At 40.0% G+C, this 20171-nt stretch overlaps 1 protein-coding gene across 2 annotated transcripts in view; it reads right to left on the minus strand.

Annotated features, from left to right (window-relative positions):
* Positions 1 to 20171, minus strand: part of RAB7A (RAB7A, member RAS oncogene family) — a 91243-nt gene that overhangs the window by 15011 nt on the left and 56061 nt on the right. For both annotated transcript variants that reach the window (XM_037131682.2, XM_053670287.1), the window contains 2 exons: positions 4937 to 4997; positions 3120 to 3246 (listed from right to left, as the gene is read on the minus strand). In XM_037131682.2, the coding sequence (XP_036987577.1) occupies positions 3120 to 3246; positions 4937 to 4989 (180 nt within the window). In that variant the 5' untranslated portion in view covers positions 4990 to 4997. The remainder of the gene's footprint in view (positions 1 to 3119; positions 3247 to 4936; positions 4998 to 20171) is intronic.

Genomic DNA, 20171 nt, shown 5'->3' on the forward strand with positions numbered 1-20171 from the left:
TCATTATGATTCATGTAGATTTATTTTTTATTTATGCTTTTTGGAATTTGGGGTTCCAAAATCTATGGACTGGTGCCATGTCAGTTCTGCAAATAGTATCCCTGATCTATTATCTTTCTTCTCAGAATGATTAAAAACATGTCCAGCCCTGATGGTGTAGCCAAGTTGGTTGGAACATTGGCTAGCAAACTGAAAGGGGGTGGGTTCAATTCCTAGTCAGGATACATGCCTAGGTTATGGATTTGGTCCCTGGTCAGGGTGTGTACAAGAGACAATTGATGATTCTCTCTCATATGATGTTTCTCTCCTCTCTACCTCCCTCCCTTCTCTCTCAATACGCATATCCTCAAATGAGGATTAAAAAAAAAATTAAAACAATAAAATCATTAATTTTTTTAAAAGGTCTGATCCTGTTTTTTTCCGATTCAGTTTTAAAAACCGAATCCTGTTTATACCTCTCTTTCATATCTTCCACCATTCTTCTTCATTTCAGCCCTCTTCTGGTATATCTTACCTGCTGCTAAAAATATTCTCTGAATTTTCAATTTTTTGGTTATTGTATTTCATTTTCAAAAGTTCTGTTAACCTACGTGACTTGATTAGTTTTTTCTCTCCAGATATATTAGATTGCCTTATTTCTTTAAATATTAAAAAATTACCATTACCAGTGAAATGACTATTTCCACTGAGTTCCTCCCCATTTTCTTGTTTGGATTATCTTTTTTTTTTTTTAAAGATTTTATTTATTTATCTTTAGAGGGGAAGGGAAGGAGAGAGGGAGAGAAATATCAATGTATTTTTGCCTCTCATGCATCCCCTGCTGGGACCTGGCCTGCAACCCAGGCACATGCACTAACTGGTAATCGAACCGGGGTCCTTTGGTTTGCAGGCCCGCGCTTAATCCACTGAGCTATACCAGCCAGGTGGATTATCTTTTATTGTAAGCTGCTAAAAGTCCTTGAAAAATATGAGGATTTCTTAAGACCTAGGATGATGATGCCTTTGTATAGAGATGATGATTTTCATTCAGTTCTAGTCTTTTAAATTGGCTGCAAAAGCACAAGGGCCAGCATTTTGTTTCAACCTCTCAGGAACACTTTCTCTTTCCTACTCTTTCCTAACTCCACTCAGTGCCCTGTCACTCTCCAGATGGTATTTACTCTGGAGGTACAGCACTCCAGGATCCCAGACTAACAGTGTATGTAGGTGTCTAGTACAATGGCCACCAATCTTGAAGGGGCCAAGTTCTGACTTCTGAATCAGCCCATATGACTATCAAAACCACAGCCTGCTTCTCCAGGTCTGTTTCTCCTGGTACAGGAGGCAATATATACATGTAAAATCTTTGGGTGGTACTTTACCCCTAATACTTCTAAGGTATTCCATTCCTTTCTGTCTTCTGCTACTGCTGAGAACCCATCTATTTAACTATTGTTCCTTTGTAAGTAATCTGTCTTTTCTCTCTAGTTGCTCTCATGATTTTGCTTTTTGATATTCTACAATTTGGAGTTTTCTTCAAGGTAATCTGCTCATCTGTTACAGTTTTCTCTTTTCACTTCTGGAAGTGCTAAGTTTTCCATATCCTCATTTTTTAATAGTATCTCTTTTCATTATGGTTTCTATTCCTTTTTCAAAAGTCTCTGGTCATTGTGAACATATTTTGTGGTACGCTACTTCCTCGGGTAGCTATGAGCTCATCTTCTGCCCATGGGTTGTAAGTGTCCCTATAGGGTAGTCTTATTTTTGTTTTTTTTTTCAGGAGTGACATGGTTTATTTTAAATTCTTCCAGACAAAGATTTCTGTGTAGAATATAAATTCAGAATACACATATGAACACAGTGAGACTGAGGTTCTCCAAAAAGGATGCAAAGCCCCAAGCCAATACTTCACACACAAACTATGCCACTTTCTTTGGTTGAGGTATTTGGTCTTGCTTTTTTCACATCCTTCCAAGATCCTAGACAAATATGTATGTGTGCATGCGTATCCAAGGGGATTCTCAGTTCTAGCTCCCCCACCTTGTGCAGTCACATCTCCTGTTTCTGCAAACTGATAAACCTCTAGTACTTGTTATAAATTTGCAAATCACCACAGCAGGAGCCCCTGAGTTTATCACTAACATTCAGTTCCCTTTTCTTTCATGTAATCTGGAACTGTCATTTTCTCTAGCTTGGCCTCTTTAAACATTAGTTATATTTTGAACATTCTTGTGTGCATGTGTAGGGGAGGTCAGGAAGGGAGATCCAGAATAACTGTGTCCTGAATGTGTAAGTCAAGAAAGTGTCAGGTCATTTGCCTCTGGGAGGATGTCACAGCAGGCGATGAACATGTGTAAAAACTTCTACCTGTAATCTGTATCATTCAAACACTTCAGTGCATCTGATGCTTGCTTGGACTACAATGGAGTAAGAATTGTATTTGTATCTGGAGACACAGTCACCCTGGGACATCATTCTAATATGGAAGGTACATATGTAACAAAGGGGCTTCGATGGAAGCAGAGTCACATGCATGTTATTAGGAAGAACTGGCAGGAATGAAGAGTATTTTGTAGCCAGAAGGTGAAGGCTTTCAAAAAGCCATATAAGGAATCTGTATTTTATCCTGTTGAAAGGGAAGCCCCTGAAAAATTAAGTTGACACACAGGCGGGGGACTGGCTTAACAGAAACACAACTTTGGTGGCTACAGATAGGCTAAATTAAAAGAGCCAGAAAAATAACGAAACTATTTCATGGCTGCTGTAAGAATTCAGGAGAGACACAAAGATGGGGGGGGGGGGCACGGTGGCGCGCACTTCAGAAAAGTAAAAGTTAGACATTCTGGACAAGAAGTCCAGAATTAGACAAGAAGGCACCTGTAGGTTGCTAAATTTAGCAAACACAACAAAACAAACAAGAAACAGAAAGTCCACTTAAATTTTTAGTGTGTCTCACACTATATTTGGAACATACTTCATTTGGTGTATTTTATATGGCAATTCTACATGTAGCCAACCATCCGTGAAAATAAAAGCAAGATTTGTGAAGAGGGAGGTTTGAAAGGTGTAAACATGAAATAAAGGGTTAGGACTCAATGAGCTAACAAGGCTTGGTTGGCCAAATTGAGACGTTTGCTTACCTGCATTGTAACTAGTCTGTCATCCACCATCACCTCCTTTGTCAGAAAGTCTGCTCCTATTGTGGCTTTGTACTGATTACTGAATTTCTTGTTCACATACTGGTTCATGAGTGATGTCTTACCAACTCTGAAATTGGAGAAAAACCACAAGTATAAAACAACTAAGAAGGAAGTGAAACTGATTTTGATACTTGCAACTCTGAAGGACAAGCTTGTTGTGAGGAATGAGGAACTGGGTTCACAACAAAGGGCTGACAGAAGAATTCCCAGCATTACTCATTTGAGGTTGTACTTTTCTCTTGGAATAAAAACTCAGAATACATATATGGACCAGATGTTAAAAAATGCTTGTAAATTTTGGTACAGGAAACTCAGTAGGTAGATTTTTTTTTCCTTCCAGAAAAATGATAGCAAATACGCTCCAAAAATATCTCTGTTATCTTGGGGGTTTCTCTATTTAGTGGTTGCTATTCAGTTCAAGAAAGAAATACCAAGAGAAAGCCTTTGGCTTCAAGAGAGATTTACATAGAATTCAGCCAACCCACTGCTTCAAAGTTTCAAATTTAAAACAGAAACAGCACCAATATTCCACCATACCAGAATCTACCTCAAATGTATGCTTCTCCAAGAGATGTTTTTCAGTAAGAAAATTAAGCAAGAGACTATGTGTGATTTTTCTGGTGATAAGTTTAGTTATGGGTAGGCTGAATATAATGCCAAAGCCTTCCTCATAGCCAATAATATCACCTTTCTTTCCCACAAAGGAGCATACTCATTTTTATATGCAGATGACCTAAAAGTATAGATACAGCCTAAGGCAGTGTTCTCCAACACAGGCCATGTGAATCAGAATTTTCAGAGAAGCAGTTGAGAAATCTATAATTGAACAAAGGCCTCATAATTCTTTTCCAGCAGGTCTGGGTTAACGCAGGCCTAAAAGCAGTACCTTTCAATCCTGACAGCACACCAGAAACCCCAGAAAGTGGGTGTATATGAGTAGAAGAGAGAGAGAGAGAGAGAGAGAGAGGGAGAGAGGGAGAGGGAGGGAGGGAGGGAGGGAGAGAAAGAGTGAGAAAAAATAAGAATGAGCACTGTCAACTAGGTTTAGCCCACTGGTCTGGGGAAATGCTAACTTTTCACAGGTTCCTCAGCTGATTTAAAAAACAGCCAGGGTAGAAAAAATGCTGCCTTTTTAAAGGAAGGGCAGGTATCTTTGGAATGGGGAGGATACCTACATTTATTATTATTATTATTATTATTATTATTATTATTTTATTTTTTAAATATGTAGCCTGCAGTAGCTCTAAACTTTCATAAGTCATTTCAGAAACCAAATCTAAAAAGCCACCCACAGAATCTTAGCAGCTATTAAAGAGTAAGTTAGTGGCAGATGTCAGATCAGACTAGTCCCAGGCTCTTTCATATACAGGCCTAAAACAGGCATAGTTTTAGGCACATCATACCCCAAACTGGTATGTGGCAGGCACAATACTAATAGCAACAAGTCTACATAAACAGGAGTCCCTAGTCTAACCAGCTTAAAAAAGAAGGATTCTAAGAAATTACTAGCTGAGTTCAAATAGCTACCCTATTCACCAAATCATGCAAAAAATCAGAGAACATAGGGTTATACCGTGTAACAAGGAGTAATTCAAATTTCTGCTATGCCCCAAAATAGCAGGGAGACCTAGGTAGAGCTCTAATGTCTCCACAATTAGAGAAGCAGCAAATGTCAGAATGGAGGGCATGGGTTCCAAGGATGTGAAGCTTTTAAATCCAAGCCAATTTCTTAGCTCAAACTTATGAGATACACTTACCCAGAATCTCCCAGGATGATAACTTTCAGCAACACTTTCTTCCTAGAGGTCATCCTTCAAACTAAAAGAAGAAAGAAGAAAGCACTGTAAGGAGGATGGAAACACCAAGGTGGACCACTTTCCAAGGCACAAACATCTAACTGCCCCAAGAGAACTATGCCCTGAGCCTTCCTGCTGGCTATTTCCCTACCATCTACAGGCTATTATAGAAAGCAGTATCAGTCATTAGAATTCTGGATCCCAAAGTTAGGTAAAAAGCTTGGCAGGGCCATCCTGCCCCTGAGTAGCCTGAGAAAATTCACTGTCCTGCTAGGATGTGGGGTGAACTTGGTTAATGCAGTGATTTTCAATCCTTTTCATCTGACTGCACACATAAACTAATTACTAAAATTCTGCAGCACGCCAAAAATATATTATACTTATTGCCAATCTGACGATAAAAAGTTTAGTATAACTTTGATTAATTCACACGAGATAGTTATCATTGTGTTGGCTGTTGTCATTTTTTATTTGACAATCTAAGGGGAAAAGGTCAGTGGTGCTGACAAAATAGTCAGGTACTGCGTGTTTTAAAAATTCTTGCAGTACACCAGTTAAAAACCACTGGGTTAATGCTCCAAGTTGCTCAGATCCACCCTAGTCCCTTCAGGTGTCTGCCCAAATACCACATCCTCAGAAAGGTGTTCACTTTAAAGTAGCACACCCCTCATTTGTTCCCTAGCCCTTTATTCTGCCTTATTTTCCTTCAGAGCACTTACCACTACTTGGTATTTTTATGTATCATTTTGTTTGTCTTTTCCCTCTTCTAATAATTTCCACGAAGGCAGTCTTATTCCCAGTGCCAAGAAGAGAACTACTATCAAATATTGGGGTAGTACATGAATAATACTTGACTTTGAAGCTCTTGGAACCAGATTTTTCCAGAAAATCTTTCAGGCAGCTCTCCATACCCTTTACCCTTTGCTTAATCGTCTTCCACAAGTGGCCACACTATGGTCTATTTTACTTATTGAGCCAGAGCTCCTGTTTTAATTACCTCTCAGATCCCAGAACTTGACTCAGTGACTTCAGAAAATGAGTGGCTTTCAGAAAAAGTAGAGTCCCTAATTCTGGACCCCAATATGAATGACATCTAAAGACTGTTAAAGGAGCACTCCTCAGAGAATTGGAATCCTCAATAGGAGTCTTGTGTTCTTCGCTAGAATCCAGAATTCAACACTGAATGAGTGCCCTCAAAAAGGGCATCAAGCCCTGGCTGGTGTAGCTCAGTGGATTGAGCACGGGCCTGCGAACCAGACAATCGCGGTTCGATTCCCAGCCAGGGCACATGCCTGGGTTGCAGACCAGTTCCCTGCAGGCCAGTTCCCAGCAGGGGACCTGCGAAAGGCAACCACACATTGATGTTTCTCTCCCTATCTCCTTCCCTTCCCCTCTAAAAATAAGTAAATTAAAAAAAAAAAAAAAAGGGCATCAAATCCTTGTTCTTTATCATCAGCAGACACTGAAATAGCCAGAGCAGGAGGCTACAAGTAACAAAGTTAACATCCAACTCCTGCCTTCAGCAGAGCTGGGGAAAATAATTGTTTCTACATAAACAAATAGGTAAAGAAGTAGGTTCAAAACAGCCTGGTGTTATTCTTCTGCATTCTTAGCAAAATAGTCAAGAATGAGTCTCAGAAAAGCTCCTTTTAGTTTCCTCTTCAATTACCTAGCTTCCTCAAGGATGAGGCTGATAGTTCTGCCTATAGGGGAGTGAGTTAATAATGAAATTCTGATCCCAGACTACCTAAATTTTTACTCTGGTTTTGCTATCTGCTATTAGCTGCATTACCTTAGGCAAGTCATGTAACCTCTCTGTTGGGACAGGAATACAGGAATAATAGTTCTATGTCCTGAATGAGTAAAATGCTCAACATTTACTAACACAATAGTTAGTAAATGTTGGCTATCATTTTAATGTGTGCCAAACATAGAGATGAATAAATAATGGAACAGAGCACAGAGGTAATGAGGTCATGAGAGTAGGTTAGGTAATTAAGCTACACTCTGCTGTTTCCAGATGCTTGGCTGTCAACTGCCTTCTTTCATCAAGTGGTATTGCACCAGAGACCAAAAACTGAAAGGAAATATTAAACTTAACCACTGCTCCATAGAACAGAATTAGATAATGTGCCCTATTACTGAAAGTGGCATTTTCCGTGGCTTTAGAAAACAGTATGGGAACCAGAAGGCTAGAGGAGTTCACTAAGGATTAAACCAGGCCCCATCACCTACCTCGAGGTTCAAGCTGTCTCAGTGCCAAAGCTTCATACCCATAGCTGGTCTATGAAGACATCGTATCTTAGTCCCCCACCAGCATTTGTCTATTAAGCTCCCATTCATGCTAATTAGAAGGCAGTATAACATATAACAATAAGGAGAGTTATGCAAAGCCTGTTTCCTTTAGGCTTCCATCATATCAAGGTTTTTTTTGTTCTTCCTATCAGCCTATCTCAGAGATAGTGCATATGTGGTTCCAAACCTTCAGGACACAACAAATATCACAAAATGTCACAATAAATCAATTTTATGGTTTCCCAGTGACTATAAAAGTTATGTTTTCACTACATTGTTAACTACAAATGTGACAGCATTATATCTAAAATATGTAAATACAACACCTTAATTAAAACTACTTTAATGCTGAAAGAAAATCATCATCTGAGCCTTCAGTGAGTTACAGTCTGTTTGCTGATGGAATGTCTTGCCTCAGTGTTGATCACTGATGAATGATAAGAATAGTAGTTGCTGAAGGTTGTGGCAATTTCTTAAAATAGAACAACAAAAAAAGAAATTTGCTGCAGTAATTATTCCTTTCACAAAGATTTCTCTGTAGTATGCAATACTGTCTGACAGCATTTTACCCACAGAACTACTTTCAAAATTGGAGTTAGTCCTCTCAAACCCTGCTACCGCTTTATCAACTAAGTTTATGTAATATTCTGAATCCTTTGTTTTCATTTCAACATTCTTCCCAGCAGCTTCACCAGGAGTATACTCCATCAAGAAACAACTTTCCCTGCTGATCCATAGAAGCAATTCCACATCCATTTAAATTTTATATGAAATTGAAGAATTCAGTCACATCTTCAGGGTTCACTTGTCATTCTAGTTCTCTTGCTGTTTCCACCACATTTATAGTTACTTCCTCGACTGGTGTCTTGATGCCCCTCAAAGTCATCTATGAGGATTGGAGTCAACTTCTTTCAAACTCCTGTTAATGCTGGTATTTGGCCCTCTTCCCATGAATCACAGATGTTGTTAATGGAATCCAGAATTTTAACTCCCTTCCAGAAAATTTTGGTTACTTTTCTCAGATTCATCAGAAGAATCACTATCTATGGCAGCTATAGCCTTACAAAATATTTCTTAAATAATAAGACTTGAAAGTTAAAATTACTCATTGATCCATGCACTGCAGAATGGGTGCTGGATTAGCAAGTATGAAAACAGCATTAATCTTATTGTACATCTTTTGGGTGACTGGGTGCACTGTCTATGAGTAGTAACATTTAGAAAGGAATCTTTTTTCTGAACAGTAGGTCTTAACAGTGGACTTAAAGTATTCAGTATACCGTGTTGTAAAGAGATGTGCTGTCATCCAGGCTCCCCCAGCCCCTGCCCCCTCCCATTTATACAGCAAGGGAGAGTAGGTTAACATAATTCTTAAGGACCCTAGAATTTTTACAATGGTAAGTGACTATGTCATCAGCCGCATAAACCCCTGACAACAGTCAGGCTGTCCTCTGAAGCTTTAAAAGCCAAGCACTGACTTCTCCTTTTGGCATCTTCTTTGATTATGAGGCTGTTTCATCTACACTGAAAATCTGTTTAGTGTAGCCACCTTCATTATCTTAGCTAAACCTTCTACATAACTTGATGAAGCTTCTACATCAGCACTTGCTGCTTCGCCCTGCACTTTTAGGTTATGGAGATGGCTTCCTTCCTTGAACCTCACTAACTAACCTCTGCTGGCTTTCAATGTTTCTTCTGCAGCTTCCTCACCTCTCTCAGCCTTCACACAGTTGTTCTGGATTAGGCTCTATCTGGCTTAAGGGAATGCTGCAGTTGGCTTGACCCTCTATCCAGACCACTAAAACTTTCTCCCCATCAACAACAATAAGGCTGTTTTATCTTCTTACCATTAATGTGTTCACTGGAGTACCACTTTTAATCTTCAAAAACTGTTTTGTTGCAATTAGAACTTGGCTAACTAGTGCAAAAGGCTGAGCTTCCAGACATGCCTTCCTCACTGAGTTTAATCATTTGTAGCTTTTGACTGAAAGTAAGAGACATGTGACACTTCTTTTCACTTGAACATTTAAGAGGCCATGATTTGGTTACTAACTGGCCGAATTTCAATAGGAGAGGGAAAGGGAGGGAAAAAGGGATTGCTGCAGCAGTAAGAAAACACACATTTATGGATTACATTCACCATCTTATATGGGCATGTTTTGTGATGTCCCACCCCAAACAATGAACAATATTAACAAAGATCAGTGATCACAGATCACCATAACAAATATAATAATTAAAAATCTTGAAATATTGGGAGAATTACTAAAATGTAACAGACATGATGTGAGCAAATGATGTTGGGAAAATGGCATCAGGAGACTTGCTCAAAGCAGGATTACCACAAACCAAAAATTAAAAAACAAAAACAAAAATACCCCCCATATCTGCAAAAAAGCCCGATATGAATTTATATGCCAGACTGCCTGTTATCTGGGGAGTCTCACAGAGCCCCATTTTCCTCCCCAGGGACTGCCTTAGACCAAGGTTTAAGAGTGTCACCCCAAGGTTTGGTACCATATTTTGGACTTGAGATCAGAACTTCAAATCCAAAGAAGGAAAGAAGAGCAAACTAAGAAAGAGATAAAAAGGTTTGAGAGGCTTTGCAAAGAATTCTTAAAGAATATTTAAGAAAGCCACTAATTTTGAGAAGGGGGAAGGGGATTCCCATAACTTGGTTTGGTACAGTTCACTGGTGTACCAAATATTTAATAATATTAGAAAGAAAGCAAACAAGAAATACATAAGCCCCCTAGTCCTACATGACAGATTTCATTTGTTTCCTTTTGCCTTTTCACTGGCACACACTACAGGCTTATCTCCATGGCCATCTTATCAGGCTGACTGACCCTCTTGGGCAGCAGAGGAGCCTCTTCCTTATCTGCAAACCCCAGTCACACTAATCCCAGAAACTACCTGAGGACCTATAAGTCCCCAATACAGCAGCCATACAACATCAGCACACAATCTGGTATTCTCTTCCCTCCACATTTTCATTTAGGGCTTGCTCAAAATTTGGGGGTTGTTGCAAATGATACACCATAGCCAACCCAAAGAAATTCCACATCTGGTATAACCAGGACATTGATGGCTTTAAATTGGTAACAGTTAAGAGCTATGTTTTTGTACTTAATGTTCTCCAGGATAAAGAATGAGACACTTGGCCCTGGCTGGTATAGCTCAGTGGACTCAGCACAGGCTTGTGAATCGAAGGGTTGCCATTTCAATTCCCAGTCAGGGCATATGGCTGGTTGCAGGCCATGTCCCTAGTGAAGGGTGCTTGAGAAGCAACCACACATTGATGTTTTTCTCCCTCTTTCTCCTTCCTTTCCCCTCTCTCTAAAAATAAATAAATAAAATCTTTTTTAAAAAAAAGGCAGGACAACTTGTTTCTAGAAAACACCAAACTTGTACACAACCTTTGTCACAAGAAGTTGCCCAAGTACCAGAGCGGTCAAAAATCTCCACTGGGACTTCTGGCCAAGATGGAGGCCTAGGCAGACACACTGTGCCCCCACACAACCAAAATAAGGACAACAAAAACTTAGAACACATACACACACATCGGAACTGACAGAAAATTGAACTGTACAGAAGGCCGACAACCAAGGAGTTAAAATAGACACATTGATCTAGACTGGCAGGAAGGGCAAGGTTGGGCAGCTGGGCAGAGATGGGTCACCATTAAAAAAAAGCAGTGGCTTAAGGACACACAAGATGGCAGCAGGTAGGCCCAGAGAGGAGCGCAAGGCAGCTGGCTGGCCAGGCAGTACCACATTTGCATAGCTAAACCAGGTGAAACTGGGAAGCAAGACAGACTGCGTAACCCAGGGTATCAGAGTGGGGAAATAAAGCCTCAAACACTGATTGAAAACACCTGTAGGGGCTGAGGTGCCGGGAGGGAGAGACTCCCAGCCTCACAGGAGAGTTCATTGGAGACACCCACAGGCTCCTAGAATGTATACAAGCCCACTCACAGAGAAATTAGCACCAGAAGGGCCCAGTTTGCTTGGGGGAAGAGGCAGAAGAGACTGAAATCTAAGAGAGCCAAGCATTTGTTCCCTCTCTGACCCCTCCCCCACATACAGTGTCACAACCCAGCAACTGGGTTACCCTGCCCTGGTAAACACCTAAGGCTCCACCCCTCACTACATAACAGGCCCGTCAAGACAAAAAAAAGGGGGGGGGGGGAGCAAAGGGAAGAACAGATCAAAGCTCCAGAAATACTACAACTAAGCAACAAAGAGATAGCCAACCTATCAGATGCACAGTTCAAAGCACTGGTGATCAGGATGCTCACGTAACTGGTTGGATGTATCATAAATTAGAGGAAAAAATGAAGGCTATGCTAAGTGACATGAAGGAAAATGCACAGGGAACCAATAGTGATGGGAAGGAAACTGGGACTCATATCAATGGAATGGACCAGAAGGAAGAAACAAGAATTCAAAAAAAAATTAGGAGAGGCTTAGTAACCTCCAGGACATCTTTAAATGTTCCAACATCCGAATTATAGGGGTACCAGAAGGGGAAGAGGAACAGCCACCAGTGGAAACCTTATTTGAACAAATAATAAAAAAGAAATTTCCCCAGTCTGGCAAAGGAAATAGACTTCCAGGAAGTCCAGGAAGCTCAGAGAGTACCAAAGAAGTTGGACCCAAGAAGGAACACACCAAGGCACATCAGAATTACATTACCCAAGATTAAAATGAAGGAGAGAATCCTAGAAGCAGCAAGAGATAAGGGGACAGTCACCTACAAAGGAGTTCCCATCAGACTGTCAGTTGATTTCTCAAAAGAGACCTTACAGGCAAGAAGGGGCTGGAAAGAAGTATTCCAACTCATGAAATCCAAAGACCTACATCCAAGATTGCTCTATCCAGCAAAGCTTTCACTTAGAATGGAAGAGCAGGTAAAGCACTTCCCAGATATGGTCAAGTTGAAGGAGTTGATTATCACCAAGCCCTTATTATATGAAATGTTAAAGGGACTTATCTAAGAAAAAAGAAGATAAAAAAATATGAACAGTGAAAGGACAGCAAACTCACATTTATTAAGAACCACACCTAAAACAAAAGCAAACTAAGAGGACAGCTTGATCAGGAATGAACCAGAGAAATAAAGATCACATGGAGGGTTAGCAACAAGGGAATGGAAGAAGGAGAAGGAGGAGAAGAAAGAGAAGGAGAAGGGGCGAGAAGGTACAGAAAATAAGTAGCATAGATGGTAGGTAGAAAATAGATGGGGGGAGGGCAAGAATAGTAGGGGAAATATAGAATCTAAAGAACTTGAGACACGTGGTCATAAACTAAAGGGGGGGAATGGTGGGGGAGCGGCTGTGCAGGGTGGAGGGGAATGAAGGGGGGAATGGGACAACTGTAATGGCATAATCAATAAAACATATTAAAAAAATAAAATGTATACAAGCTAAATTTTCCCACCCAAAAAAAAAAAAAATGCAAAAGGTTAATGACAAAGAGAGAATCTTAAAAACAGCAAGAGAAAAGCAGTTAGTTACTTACAATGGAGCTCCCATAAGACCATCACCTGATTTTGCAACGGAAACTTTGCAGGCCAGAAGGGACTGACAAGAATATTCAAGGTGATGAAAAGCAAGGATTTACAACCAAGAGTACTCTACCCAAAAAAGCTGACATTTAGAATTAAAGTACAGATAAAGAGCTTCCCACACCAAGAAACAGCTAAGGGAGTTCATCACCACTATACCAGTATCATAGAAAATGTCAAAAGGGTCTTCTTGAAGAAGGAAAGATCAAAACCATGAAATATGAACAAAAATATGAATTAAAATAATTCAAGCATAATATGTCCTTAAAAGTTATTTAATATCAACTCTTTATCAGAAGAGCTAATTCTTCCACAACAGTGTTACATCACCTAGTTATACTTCACCTAGAATAGTTAAGAGTTATGAAGAACACCAATACATCACCAAACCAAACCTCTGTGTTTTTTTCAATTCCTCTCCATGCAACATGGCTTCTAAATTCCTTAACTTTCTGATAGTCCACCTAACTGGGTTAGATTCAGTGTACCTCTTAAAATGTCTGCATCTTTGTATAAGCATCATCCATTACTAAAACATGTCAATGCCATAAAAATGTTACCCAAGTACAAAAAAGGATGACTGAGAATTTCACAAACCTACAAAAACTTATTCAGCTTTGAAGTTCTTAATTGTGCACATAGGTACTTTTAGCCTTAACAGTCATTACAATTGCCCAGGAACTTTACCAATATTGGCTTAAGTTTCCCTATAATGCCAACCTTTGATTGGTCTAGACCAGGAGTGTCAAAACTCATTTTCACTGGGGCTTCAGCCCCACAGTTGCCTTCAAACAGCTGAAATAATTTTAGAACTGTGCTGGGAACCGCTCTGCCTGGTTTCAGGAGTTGTAACTGCACCCCATGGCTAAGGCTGAGTGAGTGACCTCCAGAATGGGAGCCACTAAGGAGACAAAGCTTATCTCTGGCAGCAGCGCTGCTTCTACTTCATCCCCTGCCCCCAACACTTGGTGAGTTAGTCAGAGACGGGTAAGACCCCTCAGAGGAGGGGCAACCTAAGCCAGACATGATCACTTGGGAGGCCCTCAAGCAAGGACTTGGGGGGCTGTAGCATAGAGGGTGTGATGGACCCTTGCCTCCCAGCTACTCTGACATAGCCTGAGTCCCTACTTCAGTCTGGGAGAAGTGCTTCCTGGCTAAATCCACTTAACCCTAAAAACCTATGAATGGGAAGGCGGTGCAGCACTTTGTGGGAGAAAGGGTTCCAGGGTGATTGGGCATAAGAAAGAGTTCATTCACAAAGTCCTGTGAAGCCTGCTTTGCTAAGTGTGCTTTCATTCATATGATTAAGGGTCCAAGCAGGACATGAGTATGTCTCCCAAAGTTTCTGCAACCCCCTTACCTGATAGACACTGACTCAGACTAAGCCCTCAGATTTCTTTGAAATGTTATCTACTGTTTGATCCTTGCCACCTGACACTGACTGATGAGCTTTACCTGTATTCCTATGTATTATAACCAAATAAAAGCTGTTGAAAAAGAGGTTCTTGATCCTTCTCCTGTGAGAGACTGACCACCTCTCCTCCCCAAGCAGATCATGTCTTAGTAGTTTTACTTTCATCTGAGGTAGACAGGGGGGCTTGCTGGCAAAGTTGCCCCCACAGGACTGTATAAATGTAACTACTCCTCAACTGTTATGGAGCTGAAACTACATTCAGCCCTTGGAAGGCAATTGCAAGACTGATGTGGGCCTTGGCGAAAATGAGTTTGACAACCCTGGTCTAGACCATGTATTTCCAACAGGGGTGATACTAACAATGGTTGGTGGCCCTCTAAAAGCCACAGTATATAAATGGATATACAGGGTATATTTGTGGTATTAAAATTTCATTGAGGTACCCTTACTTGGTTGGCTAGGTTGGAGCATCATCTCATAGACCAAAAGGCTGCAAGTTTGATCCCTGGTAAGGGCACATACCTAGGCTGCTGGTTCAATCCCTGGCTGGGGCACATATGGAAGGCAATTGACCAATGTTGTCTGTCTCCCCTCTCCTTCCTCTCTCTCTAAAATCAATAAACATACCCTCCAGTGAGGATTTTTTAAAAAATTTCATTGAGGCAGGAAAAACAATTTCGGGGTATGGGGAGTCTAAAAAGACCCAGGGAGCAAAAGGGAGATGCGCTAATGAAAAAAGGTTCAGTGAAAAATGTTGGTCTGGACCTATGCTGACCTATAGACTAGTCACTAGCCACAGCTGGATATTTAAACAAAATTAAATAAAATCAAATAGAGTTCCTCAGCCATATTAGTCACATTTAATGTATTCAGGAGCCACATCTGGCTAATCCCTACCATAATAATGCACACTGCAGATACAGAACATTTCCATCCTCACAGAAAATTGTATTGTATAGTACTGGTCTAAACAATTCTGAAGCATTTTACTAAGATTAATATGTAGTCCTCAAGCACATCACATCTCAATTTATGGCCAGTACTTATTTCATTACTAATTATCTAGCTCCTTTTTCACACTTTAATTTTTTTTAATTTATTGCTTTGGGGGGGGGGGAAAGAGGGAGGGGGAGAGAGAGAAAGAGAGACCAATTTGTTGTTCCACTTATTCATGCATTCATTAGTTGATTCTTCTTTTTTGACTTTTATTTATTTTTAGAGAGAGGGGCTTTGCAGATGATGCCCAGTCCAAACCCACAACCTTGGCATATTAGGAAAATGTGCTAATCAACTGAGTTACCTGAACAGAGCCCCTCTTCTTTCACTCTAGAAAACACAGTAAAGATACTGGTCCTTTAAAGGAAAATTTTAGGTATTCCTTAACATGTGAATTTTTCATTAGGGACTACAGAAGAAAAATAGCTACATCATAACCACTTCAAACTAAACAGTATACTAGGCCCTAACAGCAGAGAAAGAGGGAAGGATCATCAAGGAACATGTATAAAGGACACATGGACAAAGCCAAAGGGGGTAAGATCAAGGGTAGGAGGTGGGGATGGGTGGGGTGGGGGGAAATGAAGACAACTGTACTTGAACAAAAAGAAAAAAAAGTAGGTCCTTTGTAACAACTCAAACTGAGGTTCAATTAACTGTTTCAAAATCACTACCTTGCAGTAATGAGGTAAACACAGGAACAAAGAAATGTTCAAATCAAAACATGCAATATTGTCAACATATAAGATGGACCAGAAACTGCACTGATCAACAAAAATGAAATTTATAGATTACTTGCTGAGTAATGTAAAGTTACAAAACTTAATGAAATCTTAAAACCCTTCTCTGATTAGGTACTAGTGACAGTTTAGATACTTTCATCAGATCAGAAAACGTCCTCTTTAGAAACTGTATACAACTTTGTAAGACAGTCCCATATTTTATTCTCAAGCATTTCTAATTAGAACCATAGTGCACTGAGGTGTTTCATAATGTTAGATTTATATTCCAAAGCAATTTCTTCCCAACCACTTCATTAAACAAATGCTGAGGTAAAAGAAATCAAGTCACGTAAATGATAATCTGTCTCCACTTAGAATTTTAAGCTTCAAAACAAGTATAACAAATAATGCAAAAAACAATATCATGCTTATTCAAATTAGACACCAAGAAGGTAATAACCACTATTCGTAAGATACATGACCCAGTGCTATGAAATAGGAAAGCCCAGGCAATGTTGTACAGTACTACCACTAAGAAAGAAGGAAAAGTAGTTGAAAAGGAACGCTTTGTGATGGGGATGCTTTGTGAATTAAAGCCCCAAGGGTTACATATTACACTTAATCTGCTAATGTATTTTGGTGACATGATATGACATTCTTAGATAAAGGGGAAAGCAGGGAGAAAGAAAGGGAAACATCAATATGTGAGAGAAACATTGATATAGGAGTTATACTTAATGGAAAAGGAAAAGGAGTTATATTAAATGAAAAGCAAAGATGTCCTTTTCTAGTGGAGAAAGAGTGAAGACTAATAAAGACAGATTTGACCACAGCTGACCAAGACAAAAAGGTTCAAGTGAAGGTGGGGTAGAGAGTCTCACTAAAGCCAGGGAGCCTACTAGTCCCCATCCTAACACAAGCTGTGGCCAAAGAGCAGCCTACAAATGCCAAGGTTGCATTAATGCCACCTTTCCTCCCCAGCACTCCTCCTATCCCCAATCAATAGGCTCCAACCAGGCTTTCCCTGCATGGCAGGCAGCCCAACCCTCACAATTAAATGAAGGCGTAAGAAGGATACTCTCAAGGGCTGCTGGGTCTCCAGTGTACCCAAGAACCTTTTAGTCCCAAACATGTTCCAGCTGGTAGACTGGTTTGTTTCTTCAAAAACATAAACTTCAACTCTGCACTATCATACCACCCCAATCTCCCTAACTTTTTCAAAGAATAAGGTCAAAGGAAACAAAAACTGTGGCTATACAGCAATTCTCTCTCTCTAACCTTAGAAAAGGGAGAGGGGATTACCCCTAGGTGAAACATAAGTTAAAGCAGAAAACTATAACATTTAAGGGTCTCCAGACTTCTAACTTTTGAGTACTTCTTCTAAGTCAGATACTAGAGATACAAGAATACTAAACATCTGTCAACTTGTCAAAAGGGCTAAGGCTCAGTGGCTATCATCCTCAGAACTGATACTTGAAGCAAAAAAAACCTCTTCCAAGGATATCAATTTAAAATAAACATCTTGTCCTGACACATACAGCTCAGTTGATGGGGCATCATCCCGCAAAGCAAAAGGGATTGCTTCCCAATCATTGGCTTGATTCCCAGTCAAGACATATGCCTGGGTTGCGCAGTCCGGTCCTTGATCTAGGCATGTGTGAGAGGCAATAAATCACTGTTTCTCTCAAATATTGATGTTTCTTTTACATCGATTCCTTTATTTCTCCCTGCTTTCCCCTTTCTCTAAGAATAAATAAAATATTTTTTAGAATGTCGTATCATGTTACCAAAATACATTAGCAGATTAAGTATAATATGTAACCACTAGGGCTTTAATTCACAACATGCCCCCATCAAAAACATTTTAGGTATATGAGATGGGGCTCCAAACAACTGAGCCACCAGCCAGGGTTACCATCAAAAACTTAAAAAAGAAAAAAATTTTTTTTAATTAAATATGAAAGAAAAAGGTACAGAAAACAGTATTATAAACTCTCATTCTGTAAGGAAACTTCAAATTAAAAATAGCATGGAATGTTTTTCAATGTAAGGAAACAGCATTATGCAGACTCTAAATTCTAGAGCACTTCCTTTTGTGACTATAAATTTTCACTGCCCTTAACCAACTGTAAGTTGCAGAGAACTAATGGTAGAGGAAATTACTCTCATCTATGGATATAGAAATGAATTCTATTCAATATATTCCCCTGTGGAAAAAAATTTTATGTCCATTTGCATGTTCCTTTCAACATTAATGACCTACATGTAAGTTTCCCCATTTTCCTGAATGATTTAAAAGATCTTTGGCATGTGTTTGTTTCATATTTAACTGACAATCATGATATCACCTCTTCTTGAAAATTATCTTTTAACAACACCCATCACCCAGATTAGAAAGCTAATTTCCAACAAAGTTTGTTGATATAACTTCAGAGACTTCTGCCAAGATGGACGCATAGGTGGAATACTCTGCCTTCTCTCACAACAAAGTTCAAAAACAACAAAATTTAGCAACAAAAACACAGCCAAACCACAGAAAATTGAACTGTATGGAAGTCTGACAATAACGAACCCTTCAGCCAAACCAGAAGGAGGGGCAGAGCCAGCAGCAGAGTGAGGTCCGGGAGGAAAGATCCACCAGACCGAACTGGCTGTGCGATCCAGGCACGCAGGAAGACGTGGGCAGATCCCGGGTGTAGAGTACCAGCAGGTGGACCCACTGAGGGCTCACCAAAGTCACACATACTCCTGCAGATAAACCAGCGAAGAAGCAAGCAATAAGACAGACCACACAGGCTCCAGAGGCGGGAAGCAGCACAGGGACCACCATTATCCCTCTCTGACCCCACCCCCACATACAGCATCACAAACCAGCAACTTGGGTGGCCCCGCCCTAGTGAAAAACTAAGGATCTGCTCCTCATACTTAATGGGCTGGAACAGACCAAAATATTATGGCTGAAGAACAACTCAAAGCCCCAGAGACCATAACTCTAAGCGACGAAGAAATAGCTAAACTTTCACATGCACAGTTCAAAACTCTGGTGATCAGGATGTTCACATAATTGGTTGATTTTAGTCACAAATTAGAGGAACATATGAAGGCTAAACTAATTGAAATGAAGGGAAATGCACAGGAAACCAATAGTGATGGAAAGGAAACTGGGACTCAAATCAAGGAAGCGGACCAGAAGAAAGAAAAAAATGACCAAACAGAAAAGAGTGAAGAAGCAAGAATTCAAAAAAATGAGGAGAGGGCTTAGGAACCTCAGGACATCTTCAAACGCTCCAACATCTGAATTATAGGGGTACCAGAAGGGGAAGAGGAACAGCCACCAGTGGAAACCTTATTTGAACAAATAATAAAGGAGAATTTCCCCAATCTGGCAAAGGAAATAGACTTCCAGGAAACCCAGGAAGCTCAGAGAGTCCCAAAGAAGTTGGACCCAAGAAGGAACAGACCTATAACCAAGATTGCTCTATCCAGCAAAGCTTTCATTTAGAATGGAAGGGCAGAGAAAGTGCTTCTCAGATATAATCAAATTCAAGGAGTTCATCATCCCCAAGCCCTTATTATATGAAATGTTAAAGGGACTTATCTAAGAAAAAGAAGGTAAAAAAGTTGAACAGTGAAAGGACAGCAAACTCACAGTTATTAAGAACCACACCTAAAACAAAAGCAAACTAAGAGGACAGCTAGATCAGGAGCAGAACCATAGAAATGAAGGTCACATGGAGGGTTAGCAAAAGGGGAGTGGGAGGAAGAGAAGGTGGGAGAAGGTACAGAAAATAAGTAGGATAGATGGTAGATAGAAAATAGATAGGGGGGAGGGCAAGAATAGTAGGGGAAATATAGAATCTAAAGAACTTGAGACACGTGTTCACAAACTAAAGGGGGTGAATGGTGGGGAAGAGGGTGTGCAAAGTGGAGGGGAATGAAGGGGGGGAATGGGACAACTGTAATGGCATAGTCAATAAAACATATTAAAAATAAAATAAAAGTAAAATTAAAATAAAAAAAATTAAAAATGTAGTTGATTCACAAGTGAGTGTGTTATTCTGATGAAACTTCCAAACATCAGTTGTGCATAGCTGCAGCCTTCTGAATCATCTGATAGCTTCCACAGAGGAATGTTCAAGCTTAATGGAAAATTTGATGCAGACTCATTGTTCTACTAGCTCAGTCATTTTGAATGTGATGG

The sequence above is a fragment of the Artibeus jamaicensis genome, unplaced genomic scaffold (assembly GCF_021234435.1).
Source record: "Artibeus jamaicensis isolate MK-2021 breed Jamaican fruit bat unplaced genomic scaffold, CSHL_Jam_final contig_558, whole genome shotgun sequence".
Lineage (NCBI taxonomy): Eukaryota > Metazoa > Chordata > Mammalia > Chiroptera > Phyllostomidae > Artibeus > Artibeus jamaicensis.